The sequence below is a fragment of the Hyla sarda genome, chromosome 7 (genome assembly GCF_029499605.1).
Source record: "Hyla sarda isolate aHylSar1 chromosome 7, aHylSar1.hap1, whole genome shotgun sequence".
NCBI lineage: Eukaryota > Metazoa > Chordata > Amphibia > Anura > Hylidae > Hyla > Hyla sarda.
This window is the reverse complement of record NC_079195.1, coordinates 67,543,632-67,562,390: the sequence shown is the minus strand read 5'-3', so window position 1 is coordinate 67,562,390 and position 18,759 is coordinate 67,543,632. Positions and strand designations below refer to the sequence as shown.

Here is an 18,759-nt window from a genome sequence, read left to right as displayed (position 1 = left end):
AGCCAATTTTCAGTGTAGGACCCGGCCATTTCTTGCACATCTGACCACTGTCACTTTAAGCATTAATAACTCTGGGATGCTTTTACCTTTCATTCTGATTCCGAGATATCCAATTCCAAACCAATTTCCAATTTTTCACAAAATTTTCTAAAGCTGAATTTTTCAGAGACCAGTTCAGTTTTGAAGTGGAATTGAAGGGCCTTCATATTAGAAATGTCCCACAAATGACCCCATTATAAAAATTGCACCCCTCAAGGTATTCAAAATGACATTTAATAAGTGTGTTAACCCTTTAGGTGTTTCACAGGAATAGCAGCATAGTGAAGGAGAAAATTCAAAATCTTGAACACTTGCATGTTCTTGTAGACCCAGTTTTTGAATTTTTGCAAGGGGTAATAGGAGAAAAAGTCCCCCAAAATGTGTAACCCAGTTTCTCTTGAGTAAGGAAATACCTCATATGTATATGTCAAGTGTTCGGCGGGCGCAGTAGAGGCCTCAGAAGGGAAGGAGCAACAATGGAATTTTGGAGAGTGAATTTTGCTGAAATGGTTTTTGGGGGGCATTTCGCATTTAGGAAGCCCCTATGGTGCCAGAACAGCAGAAAACTCCCCACATGGCATACCATTTTGGAAACTACACCCCTCAAGGCATGTGACAAGGGGTCCAGTGAGCCTTAATACCCCACAAGTGTTTGACGACTTTTCATTAAATTCGGACGTGTAAATGAAAAAAAAAATGTTTTCACTAAAGTGCATTTTTTCCCCAAATTTACTATATTTACAAAAGGTAATGGGAGAAAATACCCCCCAAAATTTGTAACCCCATATCTTCTGAGTATGGAAATACCCCATGTTAGCACGTAAAATGCTCTGCGGGCGAACTACAATGCTCAGAAGAGAAGGAGTCACATTTGGCTTTTGGAAAGCAAATTTTAGCTGAAATGGTTTTTGGGGGTCATGTCACATTTAGGAAGTCCCTATGGTGCCAGAACAGGGGAAAAAACACATGGCATACTATTTTGGAAATTAAACCCCTCAAGGAACATAACAAGGGGTACAGTGAGCCTTAACACCCCACAGGTGTTTGACGACTTTTTGTTGAAGTTGGATATGTAAATGAGAAAAAAAATATTTTTCACAAAAATGCAGTTTTTTCCCCAAATTTAACATTTTTACAAAGGTTAATAGAAGAAAATGACCCCCAACATTTGTAACCCCATTTCTTCTGAGTATGGAAATACCCCATGTGTGGATGTAAAGTGCTCTGCTGGTGAACTACAATGCCCAGTAGAGAAGGAGCGCCATTGAGCTTTTGGCGACTGAATTTGTTTGGAATGGAAGTCAGGGGCCATGTGCGATTACAAAGCCCCTCGTGGTGCCAGAACAGTGGACCCCCCACATGTGACCCCAATTTGGAAACTGCACCCCTCACAGAATTTAATTAATAAGGGGTGCCGTGAGTATTTACACCCCACTGGTGTCTCACAGATCTTTAGAACAGTGGGCTGTGCAAATTAAAAATTACATTTTTCATTTTCACGGACCACTGTTCCAAAAATCTGTCAGACACCTGTGGGACGTAAATGCTCACTGTACCCTTAATACATTACATGAGGGGTGTAGTTTCCAAAATGGGGTCACATGTGGGGGGTATCCATTGTTCTGGCACTATGGGGGCTTTGTACACGTGGCCTTCAATTCCGGACAAATTTTCTCTTCAAAAGCCCAATGGCGCTCCTTCTCTTCTGAGCATTGTAGTTCGCCCGTAGAGCACTTTACATCCACATATGGAGTATTTTCTTACTCAGAAGAAATAGGGTTACAAATGTTGAAGTGCTATTTTTCCTATTTTCCCTTGTGGGTAACACCAGCATTTTTGTTAAACATTTTAGTTTTTTGCGTTTATGTCAGAACCACTGTAAAATCATCCACCCCTTGTTTTTTTCCTATTACCGCTTGTGAAAATAAATAGTATGGGGCAACACCAGCATGTTAGTTTAAATTTTTTTATTTTTTTACACTAACAGGCTGGTGTAGCCCCCAACTTTTCCTTTTCATAAAGGGTAAAAGGAGAAAAAGCCCCCCAAAATATGTAGTGCAATTTATCCCGAGTACGGAAATACCCCATATGTGGCCCTAAACTGTTTCCTTGAAATACAACAGGGCTCTGAAGTGAGAAAGAGCCATGCCCATTTGAGGACTAAATTAGGAATTGCATAGGGGTGGACATAGGGGTATTCCAGTGGCATTGTGATCGGGGTGCGGGGGGTGCGGACCGCACCGGGTGACACCAGGCTGATGGGGGGACACCACTCTGCCAGCCCCCCCCCCCCCCATCCTCAGTTAGCGCTGACGGCACCCCTCCCCCCCCCCCGTCCTCAGTTAGTTCCGACCAGCACCCCCCCGTCCTCAGTTAGCTCCGACCAGCACCCCCCCCGGTCCTCTGTTAGCGCTGACAGCGTCAAACACCCCCCCGTAGCTCCGGCACACGTCCCGGCTTGTGACGTCAGTGGGCGGATCTAGATGGACGGCGCTAACATGACGCGCCATCCGCACTGATCAGGCCCACACTAGTGAGCCCGGGGACAGTTGGAGCAGCCGAGCCAGCCAGCAACCAGTCTGCACCAGTAAGCCAGGTACAGAGAAAAAGGGGTGCTGTTGGAGTTCTGGGGAGGGGGGGTTGTTGCTAGTGGATTATGAGGCTGCACCCCATAATCCACCAGCACCCCCCAGCAGTAGCACCACCATCATCCAGAAGGGGGGGGGTGCTGGTGGATGATGGGGGTGCTATTTCTGGGGGGAGGTGTTGCTGTTCACGGTGGATGATGGGGGTGCTATTCCTGGGGGGAGGTGTTGCTGGTGGATGATGAGGCTGCACCCCATCATCCACCAGCACCCCCCAGCAGTAGCATCACCATCATCCAGAAGGGGGGTGCTGGTGGATGATGGGGGTGCTATTTCTGGGGGGAGGTGTTGCTAGTCACGGTGGATTATGGGGGTGCTATTTCTGGGGGGAGGTGTTGCTGGTGGATGATGAGGCTGCATCCCATCATCCACCAGCACCCCCCAGCAGTAGCACCACCATCATCCAGCAGGGGGGGTGCTGGTGGATGATGGGGGTGCTATTTCTGGGGGGAGGTGTTGCTGGTGGATGATGAGGCTGCACCCCATCATCCACCAGCACCCCCCACCAGTAGCACCACCATCATCCAGAAGGGGGGTGCTGGTGGATGATGGGGGTGCTATTTCTGGGGGGAGGTGTTGCTAGTCACGGTGGATGATGGGGGTGCTATTTCTGGGGGGAGGTGTTGCTGGTGGATGATGAGGCTGCATCCCATTATCCGCCAGCACCCCCCAGCAGTAGCACCACCATCATCCAGCAGGGGGGGGTGCTGGTGGATGATGGGGGTGCTATTTCTGGGGGGGAGGTGTTGCTGGTGGATGATGAGGTTGCACCCCATCATCCACCAGCACCCCCCACCAGTAGCACCACCATCATCCAGAAGGGGGGGGAGGGTGCTGGTGGATGATGGGGGTGCTATTTCTGGGGGGAGGTGTTGCTGGTCACGGTGGATGATGTGGGTGCTATTTCGGGGGGAGGTGTTGCTGGTGGATGAGGAGGCTGCACCCCATCATCCACCAGCACCCCCCAGCAGTAGCACCACCATCATCCACCAGCACTCTCCCCCAGCAGTAGAACCCCATAATCCAGCAGCTGATTCTATTACCATAGGGGGAATGGGGGGGGGTGTTGGTGGATGATGGGGTGCTACTGCTGGGGGGTGTTGCCAGGGCCCGACCCCCCCATTCTCCCTACCTCCCTGTTCTGTGGTAATAGCATCAGCTTGTGGATGATGGGGGTGCTACTGCTGGGGGCACGGTGTGTGAGGTTTATATTCATAGAGTGTAGTGTATACTAGGGCTGCACGATATGGGAAAGATGTGCGATTGCAATTATGGGCCTAAATATTGTGATTTCAATATGTGATGAAATGTAATAAATAAATAGTGAAATCCCCTTATTTTATGTCCAATCTCCTCAATTTTACAACTATTCACCCATTTTATGCCCACCACCCATTTCAAATCTAAAAATTTAATTTCTATCCCCCCCCTCACATTCCCCCCTCTTTTCACATTCTGCCCCTCCCCCTCTTGTCATATTCCCCCCTCTTGTCACATTCTGCCCCTCGCCCTCTTGTCACATTCCCCCTCACCCTTGTCACATTCTGCTCCCCCTTGTCACATAGTCCCCCTCCCCCACTTGTCACAATTCCCATCCCCCCTTGTCACATTCTGCCCCTCCCTTGTTACATATTCCCCCCGTTACATATTCCGCCCCCCCTTGTTACATATCCCCCCCCCTTGTTACATATTCCCCCCCTTGTTACATATCCCCCCCTTGTTACATATTCCCCCCCTGTTACTTATTCCCCCCTTGTTACATATCCCCCCCTTGTTACATATTCCCCCCCCCTTGTTACATATCCCCCCCTTGTAACATACTCCCCCCTTATTACATATCCCCCCTTGTTACATATTCCCCACCCCCTTGTTACATATTTCCCCCCCTTGTTACATATCCCCCTTGTTACATATCCTCCCCCCCTTGTTACATATTCCCCCCTTGTCACATTCTGCTCCCATTGTCACATTCTGCCCCCCCGTCACAATCGGCCCCCCTGTCACATTCCCCCTTTCCCCCCTTTAACATTCTGCCCCCCTCCCCCCTTTAACATTCTGCCCCCCTCCACCCCTTGTCACATATTCCCATCACATTCCTCATCCCCGGCAGCACACACGCTAGGTTTGTGTGTGTTTGCAGACCTTTGAGGACTTTTACCTTTCAGCCAATCACTGGCTTGACATGTGACACCGCTGCGGCCAGTGATTGGCTGAAGGTAAAGGTCCTACTGCTTGTATAGAGACACCGGGACTGCACGGAGGTGTACAGCTGCAGGGACCGGGAAGAGGTGAGCATAATGTCTTTATTATTTTTTATCCCTGCGCCCTTTACTTAGATCAGTGTTTCTCTACCAGGGTGCCTCCAGCTGTTGTGAAACTACAACTCCCAGCATGCCCGGACAGCTTTTGGCTGTCCGGGCATGCTGGGAGTCGTAGTTTCATAACAACTATAGAGAAGACGTCGCCTGTAATCACTGATATCCATGTGTATTCTCCTCACTATAGAGAAGACTTCACCTGTAATCACTGATATAATTGTGTATTATCCTCACTATAGAGAAGACATCACCTGTAGTCACTGATATCATTATGTATTCTCTTCACTATAGAGAAGACTTCACCTGTAATCACTGATATCATCGTGTATTCTCCTCACTATAGAGAAGACTTCACCTGTAATCACTGATATAACTGTGTATTATCCTCACTATAGAGAAGACATCACCTGTAGTCACTGATATCATTATGTATTCTCTTCACTATAGAGGAGACTTCACCTGTAATCACTGATATCATCGTGTATTCTCCTCACTATAGAGAAGACTTCACATGTAGTCACTGATATCATTGTGTATTCTCCTCACTATAGAGAAGACGTCACCTGTAGTCACTGATATCATTGTGTATTCTCCTCACTATAGAGAAGACGTCACCTGTAGTCACTGATATCATTGTGTATTCTCCTCACTATAGAGAAGACGTCACCTGTAGTCACTGATATCATTGTGTATTCGCCTCAATATAGAGAAGACGTCACCTGTAATCACTGATATCATTGTGTATTCTCCTCATTATAGAGAAGACGTCACCTGTAATCACTGATATCGTGTATTCTCCTCACTATAGAGAAGACGTCACCTGTAATCACTGATATCATTGTGTATTCTCCTCACTATATAGACATCACCTGTAGTCACTGATCTCATTGTGTATTCTCCTCACTATAGAGAAGACGTCACCTGTAGTCACTGATATCATTGTGTATTCTCCTCACTATAGAGAAGACGTCACCTGTAATCACTGATATCATTGTGTATTCTTCTCACAATAGAGAAGACGTCACATGTAGTCACTGATATCATTGTGTTTTCTCCTATAGAGAAGACGTCACCTGTAATCACTGATATCATTGTGTATTCTCCTCACTATAGAGAAGACGTCGCCTGTAATCACTGATATCATCGTGTATTCTCCTCACTATAGAGAAGACTTCACCTGTAGTCACTGATATCATTGTGTATTCTCCTCACTATAGAGAAGATGTCGCCTGTAATAACTGATATAATTGTGTATTATCCTCACTATAGAGAAGACGTCACTTGTAGTCACTGATATCTTTGTGTATTCTCTTCATTATAGAGAAGACTTCACCTGTAATCACTGATATCATTGTGTATTCTCCTCATTATAGAGAAGACGTCACCTGTAATCACTGATATCATTGTGTATTCTCCTCACTGTAGAGAAGACGTCACCTGTAGTCACTGATATCATTGTGTATTCTCCTCACTATAAAGACGTCACCTGTAGTCACTGATATCATTCTGTATTCTCCTCACTATAGAGAAGAAGTCACCTGTAGTCACTGATATCATTGTGTATTCTCCTATAGAGAAGACGTCACCTGTAATCACTGATATCATTGTGTATTCTCCTCACTATAGAGAAGACGTCACCTTGCTCTTTTTGAGTGTTGCTGTGTAAGAGGGGGCGTGAAAGAGGAGTTTCAAAAACTGGAGTTTGAAAGCAGGAGGTTGAGATCGCTGTGAGTTTTCATTTTTGAACCCACAAGGTCTACAAAAAATTTTAAGTGTCATTTTGACTGTCTGTTTTTTTTTGTGAAATCCCCATAATTAGATGGCCTCCATGTTGGAAAATGCAGTCCAATGTACATCCTGTTCAATGTATGCAATCCTTGAACAACAGTTTGAGGGTGCATATTGTTGTGCGAGATGTGTGCTAGTTGTCCGTTTGGAAGCCCAGATCCTGCATCTAGAGGGGCGACTGGCAACAATGAGAAGCATTAACAACATGGAGAGGAGTCTCCTGCTCACTGAGCAGGCACTCTCGGGAATAGAGGTGGGGGAGGACAGTGGGACGGAGTTGCAGGACAGTCAGGCAGTTAGCTGGGTTACAGTTAGAAAGAGGGGTAGGGGAAAAAGTGTCAGGGAGGCTAGTCCTGAACTGGCACACCCCAACAAGTTTGCCCGCTTGGCAGATGAGGGGGATGCCATTACAGAGCTAGCAGAACTGCAGCAGGATACTGCCTCTGACCGCCAGGGGGGTGTCTGCTCCAGTAAGGAGGGAGGGAGGAGTACAGGGCAGGCCAGACAGGTACTAGTGGTGGGGGACTCAATTATTAGGGGGACAGACAGGGCAATCTGTCACAAAGACCGGGATCGCCGAACAGTGTGCTGTCTGCCTGGCGCACGAGTTCGGCACATCGCGGATCGGGTTGACAGGTTGTTGGGCGGGGCTGGAGAGGACCCAGCAGTCATGGTACATATTGGCACCAATGACAAAGTAAGAGGTAGGTGGAGTGTCCTTAAAAATGATTTCAGGGACTTAGGCCGCAAGCTTAAGGCAAGGACCTCCAAGGTAGTCTTTTCTGAAATACTACCAGTACCACGAGCCGCACCAGAGAGGCAGCGGGAGATCAGGGAGGTAAACAAGTGGCTCAGAAGCTGGTGTAGGAAGGAAGGGTTTGGGTTCATGGAGAACTGGGCTGACTTCGCTGTCGGTTACCGGCTCTACCGTAGGGACGGGCTGCACCTCAATGGGGAGGGTGCAGCTTTGCTTGGGGAGAAGATGGCTAGAAGGGTGGAGGAGTGTTTAAACTAGGGACTTGGGGGGAGGGAACCTACAGCAAAGAGGGGGAAGATAGTGTAGATAGAGAGGTGGGAATTATAAATGTACCTGGGGGTGGAGCGGAGGGAGGGGTTAGAATAGTTAATAGAAATAGGCTTCATAGGAAAATAAAACTTACACCCTTGAATCCCATTAACCCCAATAACATAAAGGATGGAAATGTAAAGTGTATGTTCACAAATGCCAGAAGCCTAGCAAATAAAATGGGGGAGCTTGAGGCCTTGATACTGGAGGAACATATTGATATAGTTGGGGTCACTGAGACATGGCTGGACTCCTCGCATGACTGGGCTGTCAATCTGCAGGGGTTTACATTGTTTCGCAAGGATAGAATGAACAGAAAAGGTGGTGGAGTCTGTCTGTATGTAAGAAGTGGTATGAAAGTCAGTGTGAACGATGCCATAGTGTGTGATGATTCTGAGGATGTGGAATCATTGTGGGTAGAATTACAAAAGGAGGGAAATACTGAAAAAATAATATTTGGGGTAATCTACAGACCCCCTAATATCACTGATATTTATATTTGACTAGGATAGTTTATTAAAGGGGTTATCCAGTGCAGAAAAACGTATCCCTTATCCAAAGGGAGATCATAAATATATTTAAATAGATCAACATTTCCGCACGCATTAATATAAAATATTATTTTTTTAAATGGGAAAAAGGGGGTTATTTATATCTTTATTGTGTAGGGGGCTTTTATATATTGTTTAAATATTTTTTACATTTTTACTTTACATTGTTTAAGTCCCCATAGGGGGCTATTATATGTTATCATTGGATTGCTATGTACTGTTTAGCACTTGTTATAACATAGTACTGATCAGTACTATCAACCAACGTGCACACCAGTGGAAAGAGTCTCCAGTTACTAATAGTGTCCGGAACTTATTCGCTATGAAGCAAGCACAACTTCTGCACTTACTTCATAGCAGCAGGGTAAATGTATGGCACTGTAAGGTTACTCACTGCAGCGCTATACATTTATGGCATGAGTCCTTCAAGGGATACTCCGGCCCTGAGACATCTTATCCCCTATCCAAAGGATAGGGGATGAGATGTCTCACCGCGGGGGTCCCGCCGCTGGAGACCCCCCGCAATCTTGTATTCGCCACAGCCGTCACGACCCCTCCCATAGACTTGCATAGCGGGGGCTGGGGGTGACGTCACATGGGGGTGGATTCGTGACATCACGATACTCCAGCCCCGTGGTCGCCACCTTGCTATTTGTGAGCTGGCACCGCAGCGTGCAGCTCAAACAGGTGGGTGGCGAATTCAAGATTGCGGTGGGACCCCCGCGATGAGATGTCTCAGGGCCGGAGTACCCCTTTAAGGGTTTACAATACCACTGTTAAGATGCGCAGAGAAGGATGAAGAATTATCTGTCTTGACTTTGTCTAAAAGTTTTCCTACCTCTTTAAGTGTTAGGCATTTCCTATAAGGAATGTGAAATTCCAACCAGTCAGCTACAATCTGGGGATGGCAAATGGGATCATTCAGGTGAACATCATTGAAAGAGTAACCCAAGGACTCCAGATATGGTAAAGAGAGTTGAGCTTTCATGTAGTCTGAATGGCACGACAGAGTAACTGAAAATGTAAATGTTATCAAGTTTATTTCCACTACTTATTCCACACCTATACAACAATACCACAACAGCTACCAAGTCAGTTAACATCCAGACCCCCCCCCCCCCCCCCCCCCAAAAAAAAAAATAAAAAAAAACTGTTCATACATTCTTGCCCTTGTATGTCTAGTCCTAATATTTAACACTTTCAACTGATTGTTATATTTGCTATTTAGGAAAGCTAATTGACAATTAACATCATAACTTGACCAGTGACAACAGAGTACAAAAGGTGTTAATATTACCTATCTTCCCATTATTGTGGTCCTGAGCATTATCCCTTAAAAAACATCCCAATGCCCCTATATATATATATATAACATTCATAATGGTTAAAGCTCAGAGCTCAGCCTCCCCCTCCCTGTAGAAATGACCTTTGCACAGATCACAGAGCACGCCCAGAAGCCTCTTCTATTTTGGTGAATGGGTTCTTCAGTCTATTGTAGCTATGTCCATAGGGCTTGCTGTAAAGCACATCTCTAAATGCTGTTAAAAACAGATCAGGTAAGATGGCTTTTTCCACATTAATGCACAAAAAATATAATTTAAAAACACAGTAAAAAAAAAAAGGTAAAATAAAAAAATAGAAACCGATTAGAACAAAAGAACATGTTTCAGTATCTAACTCCAAATTAACAAAAAATTAAGGTGATACCTAAAAGGGATACTGCATGATACAATAGGGTAAACAAGGCAGTAAGGAAGAAGGCCTATATAAATATGCTATGACCACAAAGGAAAATAAACAACAGGTAATACAATTGTGAGATCCACAATAAAAATAAATGACTACAGGAAGCATTGAAACATTTGCAATGCTCCAATCTTCCAAGAGATGCTAAAGGCAAAATGCTCTTTTATATATAGAACTTTATATTACCGTTTGTGTTGTTTTGGAACACAGTGGTATAGTAACCAGAGAATACAATGCCTAAAGAGTCAGTGTTGTTATGGAGCTTGGTGTACACAATACTAAGGCTGTTCGATGAGGAGTTGAATTGCCGGGTGGTAGTTTCACAAAGATTTCCAAGTAGTGCCCCTTGGGGTGTCCCATCATAGACTGACAAAGAAAAGGTGCGGCAAGACTCGGAGTCTATCATGCTGACCAATGAAATTACAAAAAAAATAAAAAATTTAAAGAAATGCGATACACAAAAATGAATACTATCACCTACCAGAATTACATAAATGTGCAAAAACATTAAACAGAAACAGAAGTAAGGAAAAAAAAGTCAACAAAATAAATAGAAACAGACATGACTGCCCTAAGAAAACACATATTTCTGCAAGGGCAGGCTAAGCCTTTGGGCATGTGGAAGTGCATAAAAAGGACCTGTGGTCTCCCCCAACATTCTGGGGGAGATTTATCAAAACCTGTGCAGAGGAAGAGTGGTGCAGTTGCCCATAGCAACCAATCAGATTGCTTCTTTCGTTTTCCACAGGCCTCTTTAGAGGCCTGTGGAAAATGAAAGAAGCAATCTGATTGGTTGCTATGGGCAACTGCACCACTCTTCCTCTGCACAGGTTTTGAGAAATCTCCCCCTCTGAGTTTTTAATATCTCCTGAAAGGATTGGATGCTTCTGTGCTATGAAGTCTACTATTATGAGGTATATAAACAATCATATCCTGCCACACCTCTAGGCTTCGCAATCAGCTGTCATAATGGGGTCTTTTAAAGGGGTACTCCAGTGGGGAAAAAAAATTCAAATCAACTGGTGCCAGAAAGTTATACAGATTTCTAAATCACTTATATTTAAAAATCTTAATCCTTCCAGTACTTATCAGCTGATGTATGCTCCAGAGTAGTTCTTTCCAGTAAGACCATAGTGCGCTCTGCTGCCACCTCCTTGTCAGGAACTGTCACAATGTCCTCTGTAGTATACATCAGCTGATAAGTATTGGAAGGCTTAAGATTTTTAAATAGAAGTGCTTTACAAATCTGTTTAACTTACTATCACCCCTTTAAATTTCCCTGCAGTGCCACCAAAGGCGATATTAAGCATTACACCTTTCCTATTTTAATTACCAAGCTGTGTAATGTATTATCTAAAATCCCTTCTAATGGGTTTTACAGGGAAAATAAATAATTGATGGCTACCAACAGAATATCCGGTTCCCATCAAATTAGCTGTTGCACACAGCTGTGGCTCCTAAATGTACACAATGGGGGACATTTATCAATGCTGGTGTAAGGTAGTAAAATTTGACCCCTGTTGGCTAGGTGTATTGTTTGCAGAGTAGTGTTGAGCGGCATAGGCCATATTCGAATTCGCGATATTTCGCGAATATATGAACGAATATTCGTCATATATTCGCTAAATTCGCATATTCGCGGTTTATTTTCGCATATGCGAAAATTTGCATGAACCAAATTCGCACGCCAGTCTCACACAGTAGTATTAGAGCCTTCTTTACACCACACAAGCTGGAAGCAGAGAGGGATGATCACTGTGATGTTTACTGTGAAAAAAAAATAATTACAAAAAAACAAAAAACAAATATTCGTAATTACGAATATATAGTGCTATATTCGCGAATATTCGCGAATTTGCCAATATGCGATATTCGCGAATGAAATTCGCATTGCAAATATTCGCAGTGAGCTGCAGAAATTGGTTTAAGCTTTGTGCTCTGGCATCTGACACATTTGTATGTGTCCTATTAGGTGGTGTAGGTTTGCGCAAAAAAAAAAAAAAAACTTCTAAATTTAATTTGTGCAAACAATAAATACAGCTCCACTGCAAACAGTGGGGTATGGTGCACCAAACCGTAGACAACTTTGAGAGATGTTCTACCGAAAATTGCACAAAAAAATTGCACAAAAAATGCTATTGCAATTTGCAGGGGCATTTAGAACATTGAAGTGGTATAAAGCCAATGATAAATGTCCCCCAATGTGTGGGGCCAGAAGCCTTGGTTCTGTACATTGTATCCAGGTTATTGCAGCTGATCTCCCACTGAAGTGAATGGGACATGCGCTGCAGTAACCCAACACCCGAGCCAAGGCTTCCAGCTCCATCCATTGTTTGGAGAAGCCATTAAAGGGGTATTCTGGTGAAAATTTTTTTTTTATCTCAACTGGCTCCAGAAAGTTAAACAGATTGGTAAATTACGTCTATTAGAAAATGTTAATCCTATCAGTACTTTTCAGCTGCTGAAGTTGAGTTTTTTTTTCCTCTTTCTTTTCAGTCTTACCACAGTGCTCTCTACTGACACCTCTGTCTGTCTCAGGAACGGTCCAGAGCAGGAGAGGTTTGCTATGTGGATTTGCCCCTACTCTGGACAGTTCCTGAGACAGAAGTATCAGCAGAGAGCACTGTGGTCAGACAGAAAAAAACAACTCAACTTCAGCAGCTGATAAGTACTGGTAGGATTAACATTTTGTAATAGAAGTAATTTACAAATCTGTTTAACTTTCTGGAGCCAGTTGATTTGAAAAAGAAATGTTTTTTACTGGAATACCCCTTTAATGAAGTCTGAAGACTTTATGTGGAATACACCCACATAAAAGTCTGAAGACCCACGTTTTTAAAACTATGCCACTGGGAATGATGGGAGTTTAGCAAGAGGGAGCCTCTAGCTGTTGCTAAACTACAACTCCCATCACTCACTACTACTTCCCATGTTATTTAACAGTCTTAGGATATCTTATCTACACATATCTTTATTTATAGTCATACTTACTGGAAATGGTAAAATTTAAGATGAATCTTGTAATTGTTGTTAACAATGATGTGCCAGAGACATTGTTCAGCATTTGAAAGAATGGGGGATCCAAAGGTATCTTGAAAACGTGTCAAAGTGTCTCCACATTTCTCTGCAAATGTTACAATATAAAACTGTCAATGCATCATCTTCAGAAATGCACATTATATATTGCACAATATCATTGGGCCATAAAGAATCTTGGATCAAAAAGTGTAGTGTTGAGCACGAATATTCGTAATGTGAACTTTTATCGCGGAAAATCGGCACTTCGCGATTTTGCGAATATTTAGAATATAGTGATATATATTTGTAATGACGAATATTTCGTTTTTTTCACATGCGAATTTTCCATGTGAATGTTCGCATGGAAAAAAGTGAACAAACATAGCGAATATGCGGATTTCGCGAGCATAGGACGAATAATTGTCAATATATTCAGGAAATATTGCGAATTCGAATATGGCCCCTGCTGCTCATCACTATTCATCACTAATAAAGTGTACTCCTGTGTGGTTTTGTTTGATTTAAAGGGAAACGTTGGTGGAAAACAAATGTTTTGAAATCATCTTGGGACAGAAAGTTAAACAGATTTGTAAATTATTTCTATTTAAAAAATCTTCCTACTTCCAGTACTTATGAGCTGCTGTATGCTGCAGAGAAAGTTGTGTAGTTCTCTCCAATCTGACAACAGACTCCAGAGCAGGGGAGGTTTGCTATAGGGATTTGCTTCTACTCTTGTCAGTTCCTGGTATGGACAGAGGTGTCAGCAGAAAGCATTGTGGTCAAGCGGGATAGACATACATAACTTTCTCTGGAGCATACAGCAGCTGATAAGTACTGGAAGAATTAAGATTTTTAAATAGAAATTATTTACAAATCTGTTAAACTTTCTGGCATCAGTGGTTTTCAAAATATTTGTTTTCCGCTGGAGTACCCCCTTTAAATCACCGGAGTGCTGACAATGTGATTTTAATGATCTCACTGCTGTTATTAAGCCTCTAAGAGAACCCTCTATGATTGATAACTGTTTCTCATTATCTCCATTTCAGGGAGCAGGCAAGAGCTGGGTTGTTTGCCAGTAGTAAACACACAGGACTTCCTTTACTTTACTTCTTTGGCCAATCAAAGCAAATACTTCTCTTTTCTATACCATCATATATTGTTGAAGAAATAGCCCTTGACTGAACAGGCTACACTGTGCTGGGAGATGATTTACATACAGTACGGTACTAGATGGCATATGAAGGCAGAAAAGATTACTGATGCACTGGGAGGTAAGCAGAAAGAAAAGAAACAACACCAGCAGGATAACAGCAAGGAAGTGGATATACTTAGCACTGAGCTGCTACTGATTCTGCTACTAAAAAGCTAAAGGAAGGGGATTGGGGGGATAGTACTCTGCCGCTCTGTGGACATACAGCAGTAGGTACAATGGTATTCACACAAGGGACAGCTTCCCTCAGCTGTATGGGTGGTCAGAGATAAGAGTGAAGCCTTGATTTACCTTTCAGGAACAATGCAGATTATCTTTAGCAGGCAGACTGGCTTAGCTTGCAGGTACATAGTCCAGAGCTGCTCCTATTCCTTCCTCTTTCATGCACTCTCTCCAGTACATGCTAAACCCCAACCCCACTTCCTGTAATTTTACAGGATCTGCCTGTCACTAGAGACAGATTACCCCTAACAACAGGCAACAGACAACAGATTGCAGAGAAGGGAGACACCTAGTGGCTTGAGTTCTGTCTGGAGTAGGGAGTCATTTTTGGTTAATGACGTGATTTACAAATGAGTAACAGAATTACAATGGAATGACACGTTTAAAATGATTGTTTCCATTTAAGGTCAAAATTCAAACATCTGAAGCCAGCATAGGCCCTCCATCGGGGCTCTAGATTCTCTCACAAGTAAGGAAGTGATAGGGAAGCTTCACACACCAATACCTCAGGGACTCTTGTAGTGCAGTTACAGATATGTTAAAATATGCAGTGTAAGGTTTGCTCTACATCTTAGCATAGCACATTGAAAAAGATATGGAAGATAAGAAGAAACATGGTCGCTTTCTTCAGAAACAGACACCTGTGTTTGGGTTGTGTCTGGTATAGCAGCACAGCTACAATGAAGTGAAGCAAGCATAGCTGCAATACAGCACACTTTCTTTCTACAGGTGTTGCCCTGTTTTTAAAGAAATTAGCCACAATTTTTCTTCCATGATGGGGGTAATATTACAAGCACTAATGTAGTCTCCCCAGCCACCTGCAGACGCCTGCAGCTGGGGGAACTACTACTGTCATGGAAACAAGTCTGCTGATTTCACCTCTTCTGAGCATTCTCAAAAGTAATAACGAATAGTATAAACTGGGGGCAAAAGGATGACATCAAAGGCCATCTGTGGCCAAAAACAACTTATCCCCTAATCACAGGATAGGGGATAAGTGTTTAATCACGGGGGGGGGGGGGGTTTCCGACCGCTGGGACCCCCCATGATCTCCTGCACGGGGCCACAGCTCTGCCGCGGCTCTCCCGTGCAGGAGGCGTGCCGGCCGCAGCATGACGTTTTGGCCAGGGTCTGCGTTAGGGCGGGGCAAACCAGGAAATGTCCTAGGGCCCCCATCCCCCAGGGGGCCCCCTGCCGGCTGCTCAGCATAGGTGTGCCTGGGCACACCCTATTCAAGCCCAGGGGGGGAACCGTGGCCGCCACTGAGCAGCCCGCAGGGGGCCCCCGTCACATTCTGGACATCCCTGTGTCCGGAAAGATTTTTTCGGGACACAAGAATGCCTCTGTTACCTTTCTGCGGCGGCCCTCGCGTTAACTTTAAAAATGCAGGGGCCGCCGGGAGGTAGTGCACGCAGGGACATCACTGACGTCCCGTGCGTGCGCCCACAACAACGGAGGAGCGGAGCATCGAGGAGGACGCGCACCGGCCGGCATGCTAAGTCACCAGCACCAGCTGGCAGCACGTCATCTTCAGTGTTCCTACCACCTCTCCTCTGGTCCCGGGACCTACTGCTATGGTTTATAGGCCGTAGCTGTAGATCGTGACCCCTGACTGAAGGGCCGGTGGTCGAAACACTGAAGTGTCTAAATGTGGTTTTATTAGCACAGAAAGCAACGCGTTTCTGGTCCGAACTGGACCCTTCGTCTGGCAGTGTGCACACTGCCAGACGAAGGGTCCAGTTCGGACCAGAAACGCGTTGCTTTCTGTGCTAATAAAACCACATTTAGACACTGAGAAGGGTCTACAGAGCTTTCTTTTCATCAGGACCAGCGCCACCAACGGCCCAACTTTTGCCTTTTTCTTGTTATTTACACTGCTGGGACATCACCTTTGCTCCAGAGGACCGTGGCTGCAGACCTGAGACATCACCTAAGGCTATCACAGATGTTGTGCTCTCAGCACAACGAAAATAGGTGAGTGTTACAACTTAACTTGTTTTCATCTCACCTATAAACATCCTTCACTAGGGGGCGCATATCCCTGTTTTTTTTCTTCTACTTTCTATATTCGAAACACTGAAGTGGGGCAGTATGCAGACATACAGCCTCCAGCCATACACTGTATATGGCTGAAGGCTGTATGTCTGTGGGGGAACCATACTGCACCTAATGTTGTGAACTATACTGCACCTAATGTGGGAAGCTAATAGCTCCCCACATTAGGTGCAGTATAGTTCCCCACATTAGGTGCAGTATAATTCTCCACATTAGGTGCAGTATAGCTTCGAGCTATACTGCACCTAATGTGGGGGAACTATACTGCACCTAATGTGGAGAGAACTATACTGCACCTAATGTGGGGGAACTGTACTGCACCTAATGTGGGGGAACTGTACTGCACCTAATGTGGGGGGAACTGTACTGCACCTAATGTGGGGGGAACTGTACTGCACCTAATGTGGGGGGAACTGTACTGCACCTAATGTGGGGGGAACTGTACTGCACCTAATGTGGGGGGAACTGTACTGCACCTAATGTGGGGGGAACTGTACTGCACCTAATGTGGGGGGAACTGTACTGCACCTAATGTGGGGGGAACTGTACTGCACCTAATGTGGGGGGAACTGTACTGCACCTAATGTGTGGGGAACTGCACTGCACCTAATGTGAGGGAACTGCACTGCACCTAATGTGGGGGAACTGCACTGCACCTAATGTGGGGGAACTATACAGCCAACCTAATGTGGGGGTACTGTACTGCACCTAATGTGGGGGGAACTGTACTGGCAACCTAATGTGGGGGAACTATACTGCCAACCTAATGCGGGGGAACTATACAAAAATATAAAATTGTACTATTCTGATCCCTATAACTCTTTTATTTTTCTGTATATGGGGATGTATGAGGGTAATTTTTTGCACTTTGATTTGTAGTTGTTATCGGTACCATTTTTGTTTTGATGGAACTTTTCAATTGCTTTTTTAGATTTTTTTTATGGTATTTGAAGTGACCAAAAATGTACTGCACCTAATGTGGGGGAACTGTACTGCACCTAATGTGGGGGGAACTGTACTGCACCTAATGTGGGGGAACTATACTGCACCTAATGTGGGGGAACTGTACTGCACCTAATGTGGGGAAACTATACTGCACCTAATGTGGGGGAACTATACTGCACCTAATGTGGGGGAACTATACTGCACCTAATGTGGAGAGAACTATACTGCACCTAATGTGGGGGGAACTGTACTGCACCTAATGTGGGGAAACTATACTGCACCTAATGTGGGGGAACTATACTGCACCTAATGTGGGGGAACTATACTGCACCTAATGTGGAGAGAACTATACTGCACCTAATGTGGGGGAACTGTACTGCACCTAATGTGGGGGAACTGTACTGCACCTAATGTGGGGGAACTGTACTGCACCTAATGTGGGGGGAACTGTACTGCACCTAATGTGGGGGGAACTGTACTGCACCTAATGTGGGGGGAACTGTACTGCACCTAATGTGGGGGGAACTGTACTGCACCTAATGTGGGGGGAACTGTACTGCACCTAATGTGGGGGGAACTGTACTGCACCTAATGTGGGGGGAACTGTACTGCACCTAATGTGGGGGGAACTGTACTGCACCTAATGTGGGGGGAACTGTACTGCACCTAATGTGGGGGGAACTGTACTGCACCTAATGTGGGGGGAACTGTACTGCACCTAATGTGTGGGGAACTGCACTGCACCTAATGTGAGGGAACTGCACTGCACCTAATGTGGGGGAACTGCACTGCACCTAATGTGGGGGAACTATACAGCCAACCTAATGTGGGGGTACTGTACTGCACCTAATGTGGGGGGAACTGTACTGGCAACCTAATGTGGGGGAACTATACTGCCAACCTAATGCGGGGGAACTATACAAAAATATAAAATTGTACTATTCTGATCCCTATAACTCTTTTATTTTTCTGTATATGGGGATGTATGAGGGTAATTTTTTGCGCTTTGATTTGTAGTTGTTATCGGTACCATTTTTGTTTTGATGGAACTTTTCAATTGCTTTTTTAGATTTTTTTTATGGTATTTGAAGTGACCAAAAATGTACTGCACCTAATGTGGGGGAACTGTACTGCACCTAATGTGGGGGGAACTGTA

General features: G+C 44.7%; 1 protein-coding gene across 1 annotated transcript in view; it reads right to left on the bottom strand.

Moving 5' to 3' along the window:
• Window positions 1-18,759, bottom strand: part of LOC130281765 (deleted in malignant brain tumors 1 protein-like) — a 69,106-nt gene that overhangs the window by 10,392 nt on the left and 39,955 nt on the right. The window contains exons 6-8 of the mRNA XM_056529363.1: window positions 13,145-13,277; window positions 10,340-10,560; window positions 9,246-9,421 (exon numbers count right to left, since the gene is read on the bottom strand). Of these exons, the coding sequence (XP_056385338.1) occupies window positions 9,246-9,421; window positions 10,340-10,560; window positions 13,145-13,277 (530 nt within the window). The remainder of the gene's footprint in view (window positions 1-9,245; window positions 9,422-10,339; window positions 10,561-13,144; window positions 13,278-18,759) is intronic.